Below are 17,624 nucleotides of genomic sequence, written 5' to 3'. Positions count from 1 at the left end.
CATTATAACAGTAAATTATGCATAATTACATGCAACTAACCCTCAACCAAATCCTAATCCTACCCTAACCCTATAGTAAGTACATGTTGTTAATTAATATTACTCAGTACTTAAATATTTAATTACACTGTAAAAATGACACCTTAAATTAAAGTGTAACCTATTCTACTCCTGCACTTCTTGTCCAGGTTTCTCTGTATTGATGTTTGTTATGCACTGCTTATATTGTGCCTCCATTATGATAATAAATGAATGTTTTTTATATATAGTGCTGGTATGTGTGTTGTGTTTGCAGGAGCCGTTCGAGGAGGGGTTTCCCGGCGGAGAAGAGCTGACGGCCGCAGAGATCCTCACGCTCAAAGAAGCGTCCGATTCCAAAGGAGGAACAGTGAAGTTCGGCTGGATCAAAGGAGTCCTGGTCAGTGTCTCTCACACACACACACACACACACACACACACACACACACACACACACCGCGTTCCACAGGCGTAACGATCAGCCGTTCACACTGATGAACGTTCATGATGACTCAAGTCTCCTTCATTTATACATCGCTTTTAACAATATAGATTGTTTGATTATTTTGTTCTGTACATGCTGTAGCCTAGTGTCACGGATTGGTGTGGAAAAGGAAAGCGAGAACTCAATAGCAGAGAATGAAGGTTTAATAAAAATAGAAAATAAATCCAGGTACAAACTGAAAACAAAAGCAGGCAACCAGATAAGCAGGTCTAACGGCAGGAACACTAGGAAACATAATACACAGGTCCTTCTAAAAAAATTAGCATATTTTGATAAAGTTCATTATTTTCCATAATGTAATGATAAAAATTAAACTTTCATATATTTTAGATTCATTGCACACCAACTGAAATATTTCAGGTCTTTTATTGTTTTAATACTGATGATTTTGGCATACAGCTCATGAAAACCCCAAATTCCTATCTCAAAAAATTAGCATATCATGAAAAGGGTCTTTAAACGAGCTATTAACCTAATCATCTGAATCAACTAATTAACTCTAAACACCTGCAAAAGATTCCTGAGTCTTTTAAAAACTCCCAGCCTGTTTCATTACTCAAAACCGCAATCATGGGTAAGACTGCCGACCTGCAGGCACGTGCAGAGGGGGGGGCTTTGGGTGCTCGAGCACCTGCCCTTTTGCCCCTTGGTGCCCAAAGTGCCCTTTTGTCAAGGCAAAATTTCCTCTCCTTTTTTTGTAATTAAAGGCCCTTTTGGATGGGCCTTTAATTTGGGATTTATTAATCATCCCAAAGGACGCCCAAAGGCATCCTTTGGGATGCCTGCCCAATCCAACTATTAGTAAAATTAATGAATAATAATTTAGCCGTAAATAAAATGACCCACATGATGACCTGTCACCTGACGAACTCATCCGGGACGATTCCTCACGCTGCACGCGCATTTTTTAATTTCGCGCGGCTACGCGCCCTACCGGAGGATTTCTTCAACTCTGCGGCTGCTGGTAAGTGGTGTTTTATTCTCAGAGTAGAAACATCCAGAGCCACCGTGCACAGGCGTGTGCAGGAAATGGGCTACAGGTGCCGCATTCACCAGGTCAAGCCACTCCAGACTCAGTCCACTGCTTCCGCAGGTCCCCCAAGGTCTGGAATCGGTCCTTCTCCACAATCTTCCTCAGGGTCCGGTCACCTCTTCTCGTTGTGCAGCGTTTTTTGCCACACTTTTTCCTTCCCACAGACTTCCCACTGAGGTGCCTTGATACAGCACTCTGGGAACAGCCTATTTGTTCAGAAATTTCTTTCTGTGTCTTACCCTCTTGCTTGAGGGTGTCAATGAAAGGCCTTCTGGACAGCAGTCAGGTCGGCAGTCTTACCCATGATTGCGGTTTTGAGTAATGAAACAGGCTGGGAGTTTTTAAAAGCCTCAGGAATCTTTTGCAGGTGTTTAGAGTTAATTAGTTGATTCAGATGATTAGGTTAATAGCTCGTTTAGAGACCCTTTTCATGATATGCTAATTTTTTGAGACAGGAATTTTGGGTTTTCATGAGCTGTATGCCAAAATCATCAGTATTAAAACAATAAAAGACCTGAAATATTTCAGTTGGTGTGCAATGAATCTAAAATATATGAAAGTAAAAATTTTATCTTTACATTATGGAAAATAATGAACTTTATCACAATATGCTAATTTTTTGAGAAGGACCCGTATAACGAACAAGCACAGGACTAGAAACACAGGGAGACTAAATAGGGAACAAACAAGGAGGGTAACGAACAAGGCAGGTGGGAAAGATTAAATTAATTATCAGGAAATGAGATGGGAGGGGCTAGACAATTGACAGGAGATCACATGGCACAATGAATACAAGACAAGGCATGTACTCACAATAAACCAGACCAACACAAACACATGACAAACCGGGAGTGTCACAGCTCTGTCACTAAACCCAGAGAAGACACGGATACGGGTGACAGAACTGTGACACCTAGTGCTATGAGTCTGAGAAAGGTGCATTACAAATACAATTTATTATTATTATTGTTATTATGATAATAATAATAGGAAATTAAAGGCACAATATGTAAGATTTTTGTAATAAAATATCCAAAAATCACTCTCACAGTGTGATATATTTCCTGCAGTTGTGTACTTACAATATCCCAAAAGTTCCCATAGATTTTTAATTTCAGAGAAATTCCAATTTTAAACAATGGCTCGTCCATGTTCACTTGTTGCGTGTCAATGATGTAATATCCGCGTTATCCCTGGTTTCCGCTCGCACTGCCATAGTAACCATGGCGACAGACGTGGACAACTGCGTTACAACTAGCGGCGCCCTCACGCTGTTGTTGTTTCGTTCGAACATTATGGATCATGGCCAGCAGACTTTAGGACAAAAGGAGAACTAAAACGAGGATCAGCATCTCAGTTTTCGAGATGCCGAGAGCTAGCATCCGCGACTAACTTCGACTCGACAGAGACGCCGCTCCTGCATGGTCTTTATTAGACAGTGAGCAAATGTACATAAAACTAATCAATGTTATATAGCTCAACATGAAGAAATGTTAGAATATGATCAGTATGTTATTCTAACGTTGATCTAGCTTATGGCTAGTCTCATACAGACAAACTAACACATAGAATAACATTATAACTTTCAACACACTCAAATACAGTTTAACGTTAGACCAAGTGAAACAGCGCTGCAGTCCCTCACAAGTTTCATTCGTCTAATAAACGGACCCGTGTGAGTAATAAAGCACTTGCGGGTAACGTTAGTTCGGTAGAATGAAATGTCCGTATTCCTTTATATCCGCGAGACTCGCGTGTGGCGCTGAGATCTGTCTCTCATTAGCGATTGCGCCGCTTCACACCACAGTCATGTCAAAAACATTAATGTATTCACTCATCCATAAACATTATTAGATCCATCAGCACGACGACAAGTTCCATAATTCTGCGTATGCGTCATCAACCTACGCCTTTGTTATTGTAAGAGGTTAGCGACCCCTAGCGGCAGAAAAAAAGTACATATTGTAGCTTTAAAGTAACAGAGATTGTTTAGGCTTTACAGCAGATCTAGAATAAAGTTATTGTCCAGATAAAGTTAGTTTTGATTGATTCACTTCCGTTGTAAAGATCATTAGTTATTAACTTAGCGGCCGCTAACACACACCGTTCTAACAGAAAACACACTTTTTATGTGTACTGGACGTTCATTCACACACAACAGTGTTTGAGCTCGAGAACACACACTCTGAAACAGGATCCAAGTGCAAGTTTTTAAAAGCGTGATCATCTCTGTGTAAACTTCACAAACGTGAATCTGTGAAACGGTGACGGCACACACATGCGTATCACGTGTTTAGTCTATAGATATTCGCGTTTAAATATGCATGTGCGCAGACGTGTTGTTGTCTGGCCTGAAAAACAAACTTCTCCGGGTTACTTACTTTACAAATATTCATGTCTGACTCCAATCTGCCGCTTTTAACAGTCCAATAATGTAGGTATGTTTAGATCCACCTTTTTGTATGCTAATTTTGGGATATCACATTTTAAAAAAAAAATTTATATAAGCATATTAATTACATGTCTGGCCTGCATAACACTGATTTTTTGTATTTTTTTGATGATTGTGTGCAGATACGATGCATGCTGAACATCTGGGGAGTGATGCTGTTCATCCGGATGTCGTGGATCGTGGGTCAGGCCGGCATCGGTACGCGGACTCAAGTCCAGTCTCCTTCATTTATACAGCGCTTTTTACAACACACAGAGTTTCAAAGCAGCTTTACAGAGATAACAGGAAAATAATGCAACAAAGTTTTTCTAGAAGAAAATAGCGTCACAGTCCAGCTTAAGTAAGTTCAGTGATGTTCATTTCTGTTGTAAAAAAGTTATTAATTTAGATCATTTATATATATATATATATATATATATACAGCCGCTCTGGAGTAAACCGTGATGTCATCGTCCAGCTCAGTTCAGTTCTTGTATAATAGTGTCAATGCAGGAGATCAATAATATTGTTGAATATTAAATTTAATGTCCCTAAATAAGCAAGACAAGCCAAAGGCGACAGTGAAGGAACTAAAACTCCATCAGGGACAGAATGGAGAAAAACTCTTGTGAGAAACCAGAATCAGTCTCAGTTCTCCTCTGGCCAACGAACCAACAGTGTATGATTATGATTATGATTATGATTCAGGAGCATTACAGGTCAGAAGTCAGATTGGATCAGAACATTCACTGAACTAACCTGGATTGGTTTGCGGTGTATGATCATAGATTATGAATGTGTGTGTGTTTTGGTTCAGCTCTGTCCTGTGCCATCGTTCTCATGGCCATCGTCGTGACGACCATCACTGGCCTGTCGACATCAGCCATCGCCACCAACGGCTTCGTGCGCGGAGGTGAACGCAGTCATACAGTTACAATCATAATCATAAACATGTTTGAGGGATGATCACCAAGGCGGCATTTATTTGATCAAAAATACTGTAAAAACAGTGAAATATTATTATAATGTAAATCAGGTGTTTTCTATGTGAATATATAGTAAAGTGTAATTTATTCCTGTGATCAAAGCTGAATTTTCAGCATCATTACTCCAGTCTTCAGTGTCACATGATCCTTCAGAAATCACTATAATATGATGATTTGTTGCTCAAGAAACATTTATGATTATTATCAGTGTTCATATTTCTGTGGAAACCGTGATACATTTTATTTTTCAGGATTCTTTGATGAATAGAAAGTTCAAAAGAACAGCGTTTATTTGAAATATAATCTTTTGTAACATTATAAATGTCTTTACTGTCACTTTTGATCAATTTAAAGTGTCCTAGATTAATAAAAGTATTCATTACTTTAAAAAAAATGACTGACTCCAACTTTTACCTGTGTACAATACCTCTATTTATATCTAAAACATTATTTGTTTGAAAAAAATATCAAGAGTTCAAATAGCTAGAGAATTGTTTTTAAATAAATGGTCAAAATTAGTATGATTTTTGCAGATTAATTAACAGTGTAATAAACAATCAAATGATTTGCTAATTAGATGACAAATTTGCTTATTATTTTTACAAGAAAAAAAAATGTTGCATGGAATTTATTGTGAACTCATTTATATTATAATTTAATTATCATATATCAGTTATATTATATGTAGTTAGAATTTGTTTATTTTTGAATAAAAACAATGTAAAGATTTATAGTAAACTTTTAGTTGTTGTTTTTTTTAGTCGATCATTTATATGTATATTTTTTTGCATTTCATGCAACATTTTTTTTCTTCCATAAATGAACAAATTCCAACTAAATTAAATATAATTTACATGATTTATGATAATGACATTATAATATAAAAAAGGTTAATTCAAAAATAAATTCTTCCAAAAATAAAATTTTGCAAAAATAAACAATTGCTAAATAGCTATTATTACTGTGTATTTGAATGTATGCATCTTTTTGTTGTTGTTTATTGCAATGATGTTGGTTTGTTGCTGATGTTCTGTTCCCGTTCCACTTCTGTATGTTTGAGTCATGATTTCCTCTGAAGTGAATGTGAATGTCTGTAGGGGGGGCGTATTACCTGATCTCCAGGAGTTTGGGTCCCGAGTTCGGAGGATCCATCGGCCTGATTTTCGCCTTTGCCAATGCCGTCGCTGTGGCCATGTACGTCGTGGGTTTCGCAGAAACTGTCGTTGAACTTCTGGATGTGAGTATGAACGCAAAAGCCTTGGATGAATACATGATGAAGATGAGTAAACATGAGTTTTCATTATTTTTTTAAATGTGCATGCCTTCAGACTGACATATATGACCCATATAGATTCGTTCTTCTAAAGTGTTATGATGTAAACTGTGTTTGTCAGAGTATAGACGCTCTGATGACCGATGAGATCAATGACATCAGGATCGTGGGAACGCTCACGGTTATTTTACTGCTGGGAATCTCCATCGCTGGAATGGAGTGGGAAGCGAAGGTCAGTACATTCCCATACGGATTCAGATTTCTCTTCTTGTAGTTATTATTCTCATGATTTATTGATTATCTTTGACAGGCCCAGATTGTGTTATTGGTGATTCTTGTGGCGGCAATTTTCAACTACTTCATTGGATCCTTCATCCCTGTGGAGTCAAAGGAACCCAAAGGCTTCTTCAGTTATAACGGTGGGACGTCTCTGCTCATCTGCTTTAGTATGACATGAATCTATGATCATTAATCTGATTACGCTTTTTATACAGTATGAAAAAGTGATATTTAAAGGCCCACTGAAGTGCCTTGGATCGCGCAGCTTTGTTTAATGTGTTCATGTCATTTCCACTGAAACAGGAAGCAAAGGCGGGACTTATTGATTGGCTCCTCCCCCTTTTCAAATACCCAATAGCGTTTAGTTTACCTCACAGACTGACAGCTCCATTAGACTCGAATCCTAGCGCTGATGATACATTGGATTCAATAATAAAAGTGTGAATAAATTCTAGCCATTTCGTTCTTAAGCAACGTACAGTTGGAAACCGTAATAATCTGTCAAAAATCGCAGTGTATGCTCGCCTTTATACATCCACGTCATAAATCAGTGTCATTAGTGAAACTTTCACATCTCCTAAACACGAATTTTGTCATTGTTTTGGAAGCTTATTCATAACCTTAAGGCTATCATATTCATACTCAAAGTTAAAAAACTTACATTTTGGTTTCAGCAGGTCTTTAATTTAGAATGTATTTTTGTATTATAGTTAATATATAGAGCTACATGCTCTTCATCGCTCATTGTGTTTTTTTCTCGTGCACCTTCATATTTCTTTCATGTGCACGCTATGAGGGTGACAAACTGACAGATATGATCCATATGAATGCAGAATGTTTCAAGATGTTGTAGGTATAAGATGCACTGATGGTCTTTAACAGGCCCAGATTGAGTTAATGCTGATTCTTCATACTCAAAGCTTTGTCGTTCCTGTGTTTGTCCGTCTCTCAGCTGCCATAATGATGGAGAACATGGGTCCAGACTTCAGGGATGAAGAAACCTTCTTCTCAGTGTTTGCCATCTTCTTCCCGGCCGCCACTGGGATCCTGGCAGGAGCCAATATATCCGGAGACCTGGCGGTGAGTGATGATCCTCGCTCAAGCCATGCACTCAAATACTATTGACCAAACCAAAAGTTTTCAGCCAAAACACAAAACCAAACAGTTCATTTAATCACATTTATTTAATAACCAACTCTCAAATAAAAACTGATTTAAATTGCATTTTTTTATGTCAAATTTATTTTTTCTTCTCCAATTTGTTGCTATATAAACATTTAAATGCTGGCTGTCATAACTTGTTTTCATTATGAATTTATTCCAACATGCATTAAATATGGAAGACTACAGGTAAAGTAAAAATATCATGAATGTATAATATAGTGCATATATGAATCAAACGCACCTTTCTAGAGTTATTTTTCTAGCTGACTGTCGAGTTTATGGACACTGATGTCTTTTCTGAGGTAAATGTGAGTTTGAAGCTGTTTTATTGACGTTTTATTGACGTCTTTCCGCGGTTGAAACACTGATTGATGGATTACATGAGACATGATTGATTTCAGGAAGTTGTTCTGTATCTTCAACATTCCTTCTGATGTTCATGTTTATTTGCTGCTGTAACTAGTAAAGAGGAAGAGATGATCGGTTCTTCTGTCACACACATTACACACACTTTTTTTTTTTGGTTCGCGTACCTACCCGAAGTGATAAGATAAAATAAAATTCTGCATCAAAATTTAAAGACAAGACAAGTAGTTTGTTTAGGCATTGGTTGTAAGGAATTACAAACATGCGCACATATATTCAAACGCACATAACTATAGAATCAATTCTTAATGCGCATGTGAACGCCATCAGCGTCTATCACAGGTTCACGTTTAAAGTCTGTTTAGAGAGAACGGTGTCGTCTTAGCGGCCCCTAATTTAATAACAAATGATCATTTAGACGGAAGTGAATCAATCAAAACTAACTTTAGCTGGAAAAAAACATTTTTCAAGAACCACTATAAAACTAAACCAATCTCTGTTACCTTAAATTATATGTTTATCTCTGTAAAGCTGCTTTGAAACAATCTACATTGTTAAAAGCGCTATATAAATGAGGATGACATTAAAAATGTCCATTTTTTTAATGTTTTTTTTTTCTTGGTTATGCAAACGTTAAGGGAACATTCCATTCTTCAAACATTATGGGAACGAATGTTCTCTGAAAGTTCTGAAAAAATTAGTAACATTAAAAAAAAGAGTTAACGTCCAACTGAAATGTTACAGAATTCTTTCCATGAATGATGTAGAAATAATGTTTTTGTTCTAACATTTTTAGAACATTATTAAAGACCAGATATATTTGAACCATATTATATTATCCAGTAACATAATTCTTCCTGTAACATATTATATTAATGTTACTGGAAGAACGTTTGATCATAACTTTGACTGTTAGCTGGGTAAAACGTCCGCGTTTCCATTACCCTTCAAATTGCGCGAATTGAAAATACGCCCGATGGAAACACGTTAATTTCGCAAAAACTCCCATTTATCGCAAAAAGGTTTTTACGCTCGCATGAGATGGTTTTTCAGGCAATTCGAAAAATAAATATATTGCAAAACTGCAATGGAACAGCTTTGCGCATTTACAGTAACCTGGCGTAGAAGATGACGCGGTGTGTTTGGACAGAATAGGAGACAGAGTTCTTTATTAAATTCATAAAAGACAAAATAACTACAGGAATACTGGATTCTAAACCTCAAAGAAATGCCACAACAAAGACCTTGAAGCATGGATGAGGAGAAACACCCAGAAACTCCTCATATGAGCCGCTCTCAATATAAGAGTCTTTCCTTGTTATTAATGATGGGATAACATGCATACATCTCCTTCGATTAATAATAATGGCCAGTGCAGTGTCTGAGATGTAGTAAACCTAACAACATCCGTTGCCATATTTTTGGAATGACTTAAGTTTGAGTCACATAACATCGGTTAATGGAAACGCCGTCATTTTGCAATAGTTATGGAAACGCACTGTTCCGGTCAATAATCTCAGGCATTTCAACTAAATTTTTGGTTGCCGAAATTTCAGTGCATCACTCGTCTCACAGATTATATTTGAGATTCTGTGGATTTTTGTCATCCGATTTCATAAGAGATGATGTTTGTAACATCTGCCTGTCTCTAGGATCCGCAGTCAGCGATTCCCAAAGGAACTCTCCTGGCGATCCTCATAACCGGAGTGGTTTACATCGCTGTCGCCTTCTCAAACGGTAATGTTCTTCTTTTGACTGTCTGAAGATAATATTTTAAAAACTGATTGCTTGTTTTTAAGATTTTGAATGGGTTGGCGCCGCCTTATTTATCAGAGCTTTTACACGTCCACACTCCTGTCAGAGCACTGAGGTTGTCCGATCAGATGTTCCTCGATGTTCTGAGATCAGACTTAAAAAATAAAGGTGCTCGAGTCTTCAGTGGCTGGTCCTCATCTCTGGAATAGTAAGAAGAGCTCGGACTGCTGACATTTTTAAAGCCGGGTGATCACTGTGTGATTTATAATAGTCCTTTACGATTGTTGCTTGTCAGACTGTACAAACATGATCATCACAGATCTCAGTTTGTCATTAATGTTAGACTGTAGGCTACGACAGTGAAGACGCGTTAAAGACAGACGCACACAAGAAAACTTGTCCGTTTTTATCATCAATCAGTTTTACAGTTTTGCATCATCAATCAGTGACACGTTCGTTCAGTGATCTGCATTACAGGATTGAAATTATGGCTACAAAGAAATCTCTAACGTTAATTTTGGTCACGGCTAGTCTTGAAAAACGAACTTGTTGGAGAATCACTGCAGGACTGAGTCAAATCTTCGACACGCCAGAATTTCGTCTGAAGTCAAATTTTATTCCGATTTTAGCCTAGGATCAGAGAATTCTTAGGATTTGCAAAGTTGGTCTCAGACGGCAAAAATCTCGGCTGGAATCGCACAGTGTGCACCGGCTTAAGTCTTTGCTTAAGACCCACGTACCATGTATTCGCTTTCTTTTCCAGTTGAGTTCTGGTGTCATTCTCTACTGTGTTTAACATTGCTAAGCGCTTTGGTCAACTGTGGTTGTTTTTAAATGTACTATACAAATAAATTTGAACTTGTCGTCTCGAGTCTCGGATCAGAGTTGTGCGTTTGCTGTATTTTCAGGCTCGTGTATCGTGCGCGAAGCCACAGGCGATGATAACGACACAATCGTGGGCTCGCTGGAGAACTGCACCGATGCTTCTTGCTCGCTGGGATTCGACTTCTCCATCTGCAGAGAGGGAGGCTGCAAGTACGGGCTTCAGAACGACTTCCAGGTGTGTGTCTGTGTGTGTGTGTGTGTGTGTGTGTGTGTGTGTGTGTGTGTGTGTGTGTGTGTGTTGTTTGTGTGTGTGTGTGTGTGACACCAAACACACGCATAAGATGTGCTTATATAGTTATCATAGTTATATTAGAATGCATACCTAACTAGTCAAAAGACTGGAATAATTAAAGTCCCCCTGTAGTTAATCATTTTATCTTTTAAAACTTCTCTTTGATCTCCAAAATTACATATTTAAACCGTTTTTTTCCTTGAATTTCTTTTTGTCATGCCTTAAAATATCTTGAATGTAACTCCACTCCCTAGCCTCATTTAGTATGCGTGGTTATATGAATATGCAAATGAGCCCCGCCTCCACTCACTCAGAGATCCACTGGTTGACGATCACACGTTGATCTGATTGGTTACAAGGTAGTTTGTGACGTCAGAAACACCAGCGATTTCAAAGCGTGTTTTTGAGACTGTCTTTGGTTCACTGCAGTTTTAAGGAGAAAATACTCAGCAATGCTGTCGACTTATGAATTTACACATGCTTTGTGTTAAAGCATATTAAAAACACCACATAGACATATAAACAACATTAAAAGCTGGATTTTCACCACAGGGGGACTTTAAGATAGTTAATGTTTTTGAAAGAAGTCTCTTCTGAAATAAACTTGTTGAGCTCACTGTGATGAATGTCATGTTAATGTTGTGTGTGTGGTTCTGTCATGTTAATGTTGTGTGTGTGGTTCTGTGATGTTACTGATGTGTGTGTGGTTCTGTCATGTTAATGTTGTGTGTGTGGTTCTGTGATGTTAATGTTGTGTGTGTGGTTCTGTCATGTTACTGATGTGTGTGTGGTTCTGTCATGTTAATGTTGTGTGTGTGGTTCTGTCATTTTAATGTTGTGTGTGTGGTTCTGTCATGTTAATGTTGTGTGTGTGGTTCTGTGATGTTAATGTTGTGTGTGTGGTTCTGTGATGTTACTGATGTGTGTGTGGTTCTGTGATGTTACTGATGTGTGTGTGGTTCTGTCATTTTAATGTTGTGTGTGTGGTTCTGTCATGTTAATGTTGTGTGTGTGGTTCTGTGATGTTAATGTTGTGTGTGTGGTTCTGTGATGTTACTGATGTGTGTGTGGTTCTGTGATGTTACTGATGTGTGTGTGGTTCTGTCATGTTAATGATGTGTGTGTGGTTCTGTCATGTTAATGTTGTGTGTGTGGTTCTGTCATGTTACTGATGTGTGTGTGGTTCTGTCATGTTAATGTTGTGTGTGTGGTTCTGTCATTTTAATGTTGTGTGTGTGGTTCTGTCATGTTAATGTTGTGTGTGTGGTTCTGTGATGTTAATGTTGTGTGTGTGGTTCTGTGATGTTACTGATGTGTGTGTGGTTCTGTGATGTTACTGATGTGTGTGTGGTTCTGTCATGTTAATGATGTGTGTGTGGTTCTGTGATGTTAATGTTGTGTGTGTGGTTCTGTGATGTTACTGATGTGTGTGTGGTTCTGTGATGTTACTGATGTGTGTGTGGTTCTGTCATGTTAATGATGTGTGTGTGGTTCTGTCATGTTAATGATGTGTGTGTGGTTCTGTCATGTTAATGTTGTGTGTGTGGTTCTGTCATGTTACTGATGTGTGTGTGGTTCTGTGATGTTAATGTTGTGTGTGTGGTTCTGTGATGTTACTGATGTGTGTGTGTGGTTCTGTCATGTTAATGTTGTGTGTGTGGTTCTGTGATGTTAATGTTGTGTGTGTGGTTCTGTCATGTTAGTGTTGTGTGTGTGGTTCTGTCATGTTAATGTTGTGTGTGTGGTTCTGTGATGTTACTGATGTGTGTGTGGTTCTGTCATGTTAATGTTGTGTGTGTGGTTCTGTCATGTTAATGTTGTGTGTGTGGTTCTGTGATGTTACTGATGTGTGTGTGGTTCTGTCATGTTAGTGTTGTGTGTGTGGTTCTGTCATGTTAATGTTGTGTGTGTGGTTCTGTCATGTTAGTGTTGTGTGTGTGGTTCTGTCATGTTAATGTTGTGTGTGTGGTTCTGCGATGTTACTGATGTGTGTGTGGTTCTGTCATGTTAGTGTTGTGTGTGTGGTTCTGTCATGTTAATGTTGTGTGTGTGGTTCTGTCATGTTAATGTTGTGTGTGTGGTTCTGTCATGTTAATGTTGTGTCTGTCATGTTAATGTTGTGTGTGTGGTTCTGTCATGTTAATGTTGTGTGTGTGGTTCTGTCATGTTAATGTTGTGTGTGTGGTTCTGTGTGTGTGGTTCTGTCATGTTAGTGTTGTGTGTGTGGTTCTGTCATGTTAATGTTGTGTGTGTGGTTCTGTCATGTTAATGTTGTGTGTGTGGTTCTGTCATGTTAATGTTGTGTCTGTCATGTTAATGTTGTGTGTGTGGTTCTGTGATGTTACTGATGTGTGTGTGGTTCTGTGATGTTACTGATGTGTGTGTGGTTCTGTCATGTTAATGTTGTGTGTGTGGTTCTGTGATGTTACTGATGTGTGTGTGTGTGGTTCTGTGATGTTACTGATGTGTGTGTGTGTGGTTCTGTGATGTTACTGATGTGTGTGTGGTTCTGTGATGTTACTGATGTGTGTGTGGTTCTGTCATGTTAATGTTGTGTGTGTGGTTCTGTGATGTTACTGATGTGTGTGTGTGTGGTTCTGTGATGTTACTGATGTGTGTGTGGTTCTGTCATGTTAATGTTGTGTGTGTGGTTCTGTGATGTTACTGATGTGTGTGTGGTTCTGTGATGTTACTGATGTGTGTGTGGTTCTGTGATGTTACTGATGTGTGTGTGTGTGTGGTTCTGTGATGTTACTGATGTGTGTGTGGTTCTGTCATGTTAATGTTGTGTGTGTGGTTCTGTGATGTTACTGATGTGTGTGTGGTTCTGTGATGTTACTGATGTGTGTGTGTGTGGTTCTGTGATGTTAATGTTGTGTGTGTGGTTCTGTCATGTTAATGTTGTGTGTGTGGTTCTGTGATGTTAATGTTGTGTGTGTGGTTCTGTGATGTTAATGTTGTGTGTGTGGTTCTGTCATGTTAATGTTGTGTGTGTGGTTCTGTGATGTTACTGATGTGTGTGTGGTTCTGTGATGTTACTGATGTGTGTGTGTGTGGTTCTGTGATGTTACTGATGTGTGTGTGTGTGGTTCTGTGATGTTACTGATGTGTGTGTGGTTCTGTGATGTTGCTGATGTGTGTGTGGTTCTGTGATGTTACTGATGTGTGTGTGTGTGTGGTTCTGTGATGTTACTGATGTGTGTGTGTGTGGTTCTGTGATGTTACTGATGTGTGTGTGGTTCTGTGATGTTACTGATGTGTGTGTGTGTGTGGTTCTGTGATGTTACTGATGTGTGTGTGGTTCTGTGATGTTACTGATGTGTGTGTGTGTGGTTCTGTGATGTTACTGATGTGTGTGTGGTTCTGTGATGTTACTGATGTGTGTGTGTGTGTGGTTCTGTGATGTTACTGATGTGTGTGTGTGTGGTTCTGTGATGTTACTGATGTGTGTGTGTGTGGTTCTGTCATGTTAATGATGTGTGTGTGGTTCTGTGATGTTACTGATGTGTGTGTGGTTCTGTGATGTTACTGATGTGTGTGTGTGTGGTTCTGTGATGTTACTGATGTGTGTGTGGTTCTGTGATGTTGCTGATGTGTGTGTGGTTCTGTGATGTTACTGATGTGTGTGTGTGTGTGTGTGGTTCTGTGATGTTACTGATGTGTGTGTGGTTCTGTCAGGTGATGAGTTTGGTGTCTGGGTTCGGGCCGCTCATCACCGCTGGGATCTTCTCCGCTACGCTCTCGTCGGCGCTGGCGTCTCTGGTCAGCGCTCCTAAAGTCTTCCAGGTCAGAGTTCACATCCTCCTGTGTTTGAGATGCTGAGGCCATCATGTCCACACAACATGCTTAGTATTTTTGTCTTGTTTCCAGTCCAAATATCTAAAACGTCTTGCATGATTTGAGAAACAAAATAACTTGCATTAGGTCTTGTACGTATACTCGACTGTCCGACTTCTTAACACTCGTAATCTCACTATCTTCTCATCTTCTACTGTTATTTTAAGGGTTTCAATACAAAAGCTTGTGCTTTCTGATTTTGCACAATGACAAATGGCTTTTGGGTAATTTATTGCAAAATCATCAGATACAGCAGCGAATGAGGCATTTTGTTTGATGTAAACGCTCTCGTAAGGATAAAAATGAAGTGAAAAAAATGTTTAAAAGCTTGAATGCAAAGTAAGCCACTGGTTAAAAGCATCTGCCAAATGCATACAGTAAATGATGATGCATTTTCTGTCTTTTATCGGTGTGTGTGTGTGTCTGTGTGTGTGTGTGTGTCTGCAGGCCTTGTGTAAGGATAAAATCTACCCTGGATTACATGTGTTTGCTAAAGGATACGGAAAGAACAAAGAGCCTCTGCGCGCTTACGTCCTCACCTTCATCATCGGCCTGGCCTTCATTCTCATCGGTAAACTACTCTTACAGTCAAACCACACATTATTCAGACACCAGATATCATTTTTGGTATTTTTTTACTAGTGTGTGCAGGACACTATAGTTCATTTCTGTAAGTGAGGAGAGCAAAATAAAGTAAACTGTGACATATTATACCCAATAATTCTTCATACAGCGACTACCAGTAAAATATGGGACTTTAATAGTTATTCAGACACTTTGAGCTGATCATGTTTTGCTGAAGTGTTTTTTCTTTAATAACTAATGCAGCTTTTTACACCACAGACTGAACAACATGAAGCATTGCTTGGTGATTGGTTGAGCTAAACTGGTATTATCTAATTGTGTAGTTAAATTTAACAGCTGACAGATATTCAACATAATTCATGTGTGAGAGTCTAACAGAAGGACGGACAAAACCAGTCAAATATCAACTGAGTTCTGGTCAGATTTTATTACCAACTATAGCGAATAAACTGAGATAATGGGAGAAATGTTGAAGGAGTCTGAATAAGTTTTAGTTTGACTGTATGTCAACGACAGCGTCTGTGTGTCTAAAATCACGTGTGTTGGTGTTTCAGCGGAGTTAAACATCATCGCTCCCATCATTTCCAACTTCTTCCTGGCCTCGTACGCACTGATAAACTTCTCTGTTTTCCACGCGTCGCTGGCGAACTCTCCAGGCAAGTGTCATTATCTCTGAATCCCAAATCCTCCCCTAAACCCTCGTTCACTACTCCCTACGCTAGTCCACTAATACTGTTCACTTTAAAGAGTGAATGAAAACGAGTGAGTGAATTGAATTCCAGTGCATTGTGGGATTGAATGAGTGCACTCAATAACGTCCACTATGGTTTCCACTACAAATTGCCCTAATAATGCCCTGTTTGAGGGTATAGGGTCTGAATTCGGGTTCAGCCAGTGTGTAAAACATCATCGATGGAGTTGATCATGCTGATTCTCATCTGGACAGGCTGGCGTCCGAGTTTTAAATACTATAACAAGTGGGTGTCGCTGGCCGGAGCCGTGCTGTGTTGCGCCGTGATGTTCGTGATCAACTGGTGGGCGGCGCTGCTCACCAACGGGATCGTTCTGGCGCTCTACATATACGTCAGCTATAAGAAACCAGGTCAGATCTGCTTTCACTCCGGATCTATGATTATGTGCAACGCTTTATGCAACATATTGTTTAAAGACCCACTGTAGTCGATCATTTTATCCCTTAAAACTCATCTTTGAAGATATTTCAAGGAAAAAACGTCTAAATATGTAATTTTGGTGATCAAACTCAACACCCTTGCCTCATTTAGTATGCGTGGTTCTATGAATATGCAAATGAGCCCCGCCTCCACTCACTCAGAGATCCACTGGTTGACGATCACACGTTGATCTGATTGGTTACAAGGTCGTTTGTGACGTCAGAAACACCAGCGATTTCAAAGCGTGTTTTTGAGACTGTCTTTGGTTCACTGCAGTTTTAAGGAGAAAATACTCAGCAATGCTGTCGACTTATGAATTTACACATGCTTCGTCTTAAAGCATATTAAAAACACCACATAGACATATAAACAACATTAAAAGCTGGATTTACACCACAGGGGGACTTTAAGATTACGTATTGTAAGAAGCTTGGAATGATTAAGATTATTAATGTTTCTGAAAGAATCTCTTCTGCTCACTAATGCTCCATTTAACTGATAACCAATACAGTAAAAATAGTGAAATATTATTACAGTGTAAATCAGCTGTTTTCTATGTGAATATATAGTAAAGTGTAATTTATTCCTGTGATCAAAGCTGAATTTTCAGCATCATTACTCCAGTCTTCAGTGTCACATGATCCTTCAGAAATCACTATAATATGATGATTTGATGCTCAAGAAACATTTATGATTATTATCAATGTTCATATCTTTGTGCAAGCCATGATACATTTTAATTTTCAGGATTCTTTGATGAATAGCAAGTTCAAATGAACAGAATTTATTTGAAATAGAATCTAACATTATAAATGTCTTTACTGTCACTTTTGATCAATTTAATGCGTCACTTTGGATAAAAGCATCTTCCAAATGCATAAATGTTAACTAATGTGAGTAGTTAAAGTACTAGTGTTATAGATTATGTTTTAAAATCATAAGTGAGCGTGTCAGAGGTTAAACTGTGTCTTTCTGCCGCAGATGTGAACTGGGGTTCGTCGACCCAAGCGCTGATGTACAATAAAGCACTCACACACTCTCTGCATCTGACCGGGGTCGAGGATCACATCAAGAACTTCAGGTGGATCAGAGGAACACACAGA

At 38.7% G+C, this 17,624-nt stretch overlaps 1 protein-coding gene across 1 annotated transcript in view; it reads left to right on the top strand.

The window, feature by feature from the left end:
• slc12a2l (solute carrier family 12 member 2-like) overlaps positions 1-17,624 on the top strand; it is a 38,961-nt gene that overhangs the window by 6,493 nt on the left and 14,844 nt on the right. The window contains exons 2-15 of the mRNA XM_077217544.1: positions 296-418; positions 4,131-4,206; positions 4,805-4,900; positions 6,071-6,210; positions 6,368-6,478; positions 6,557-6,665; positions 7,478-7,605; positions 9,708-9,792; positions 10,719-10,870; positions 14,606-14,713; positions 15,212-15,335; positions 15,904-16,005; positions 16,296-16,451; positions 17,503-17,602. Coding sequence (XP_077073659.1) covers positions 296-418; positions 4,131-4,206; positions 4,805-4,900; positions 6,071-6,210; positions 6,368-6,478; positions 6,557-6,665; positions 7,478-7,605; positions 9,708-9,792; positions 10,719-10,870; positions 14,606-14,713; positions 15,212-15,335; positions 15,904-16,005; positions 16,296-16,451; positions 17,503-17,602 — 1,610 coding nt within the window. The remainder of the gene's footprint in view (positions 1-295; positions 419-4,130; positions 4,207-4,804; positions 4,901-6,070; positions 6,211-6,367; positions 6,479-6,556; positions 6,666-7,477; positions 7,606-9,707; positions 9,793-10,718; positions 10,871-14,605; positions 14,714-15,211; positions 15,336-15,903; positions 16,006-16,295; positions 16,452-17,502; positions 17,603-17,624) is intronic.

Source organism: Siphateles boraxobius, unplaced genomic scaffold, assembly GCF_051911475.1.
Source record: "Siphateles boraxobius isolate OS27281-9 unplaced genomic scaffold, OSU_SipBor_1 74, whole genome shotgun sequence".
Classification (NCBI taxonomy): domain Eukaryota; kingdom Metazoa; phylum Chordata; class Actinopteri; order Cypriniformes; family Leuciscidae; genus Siphateles; species Siphateles boraxobius.
Note: the sequence above shows the minus strand (reverse complement) of the source record. Positions and strands in the feature narration are given on the sequence as shown.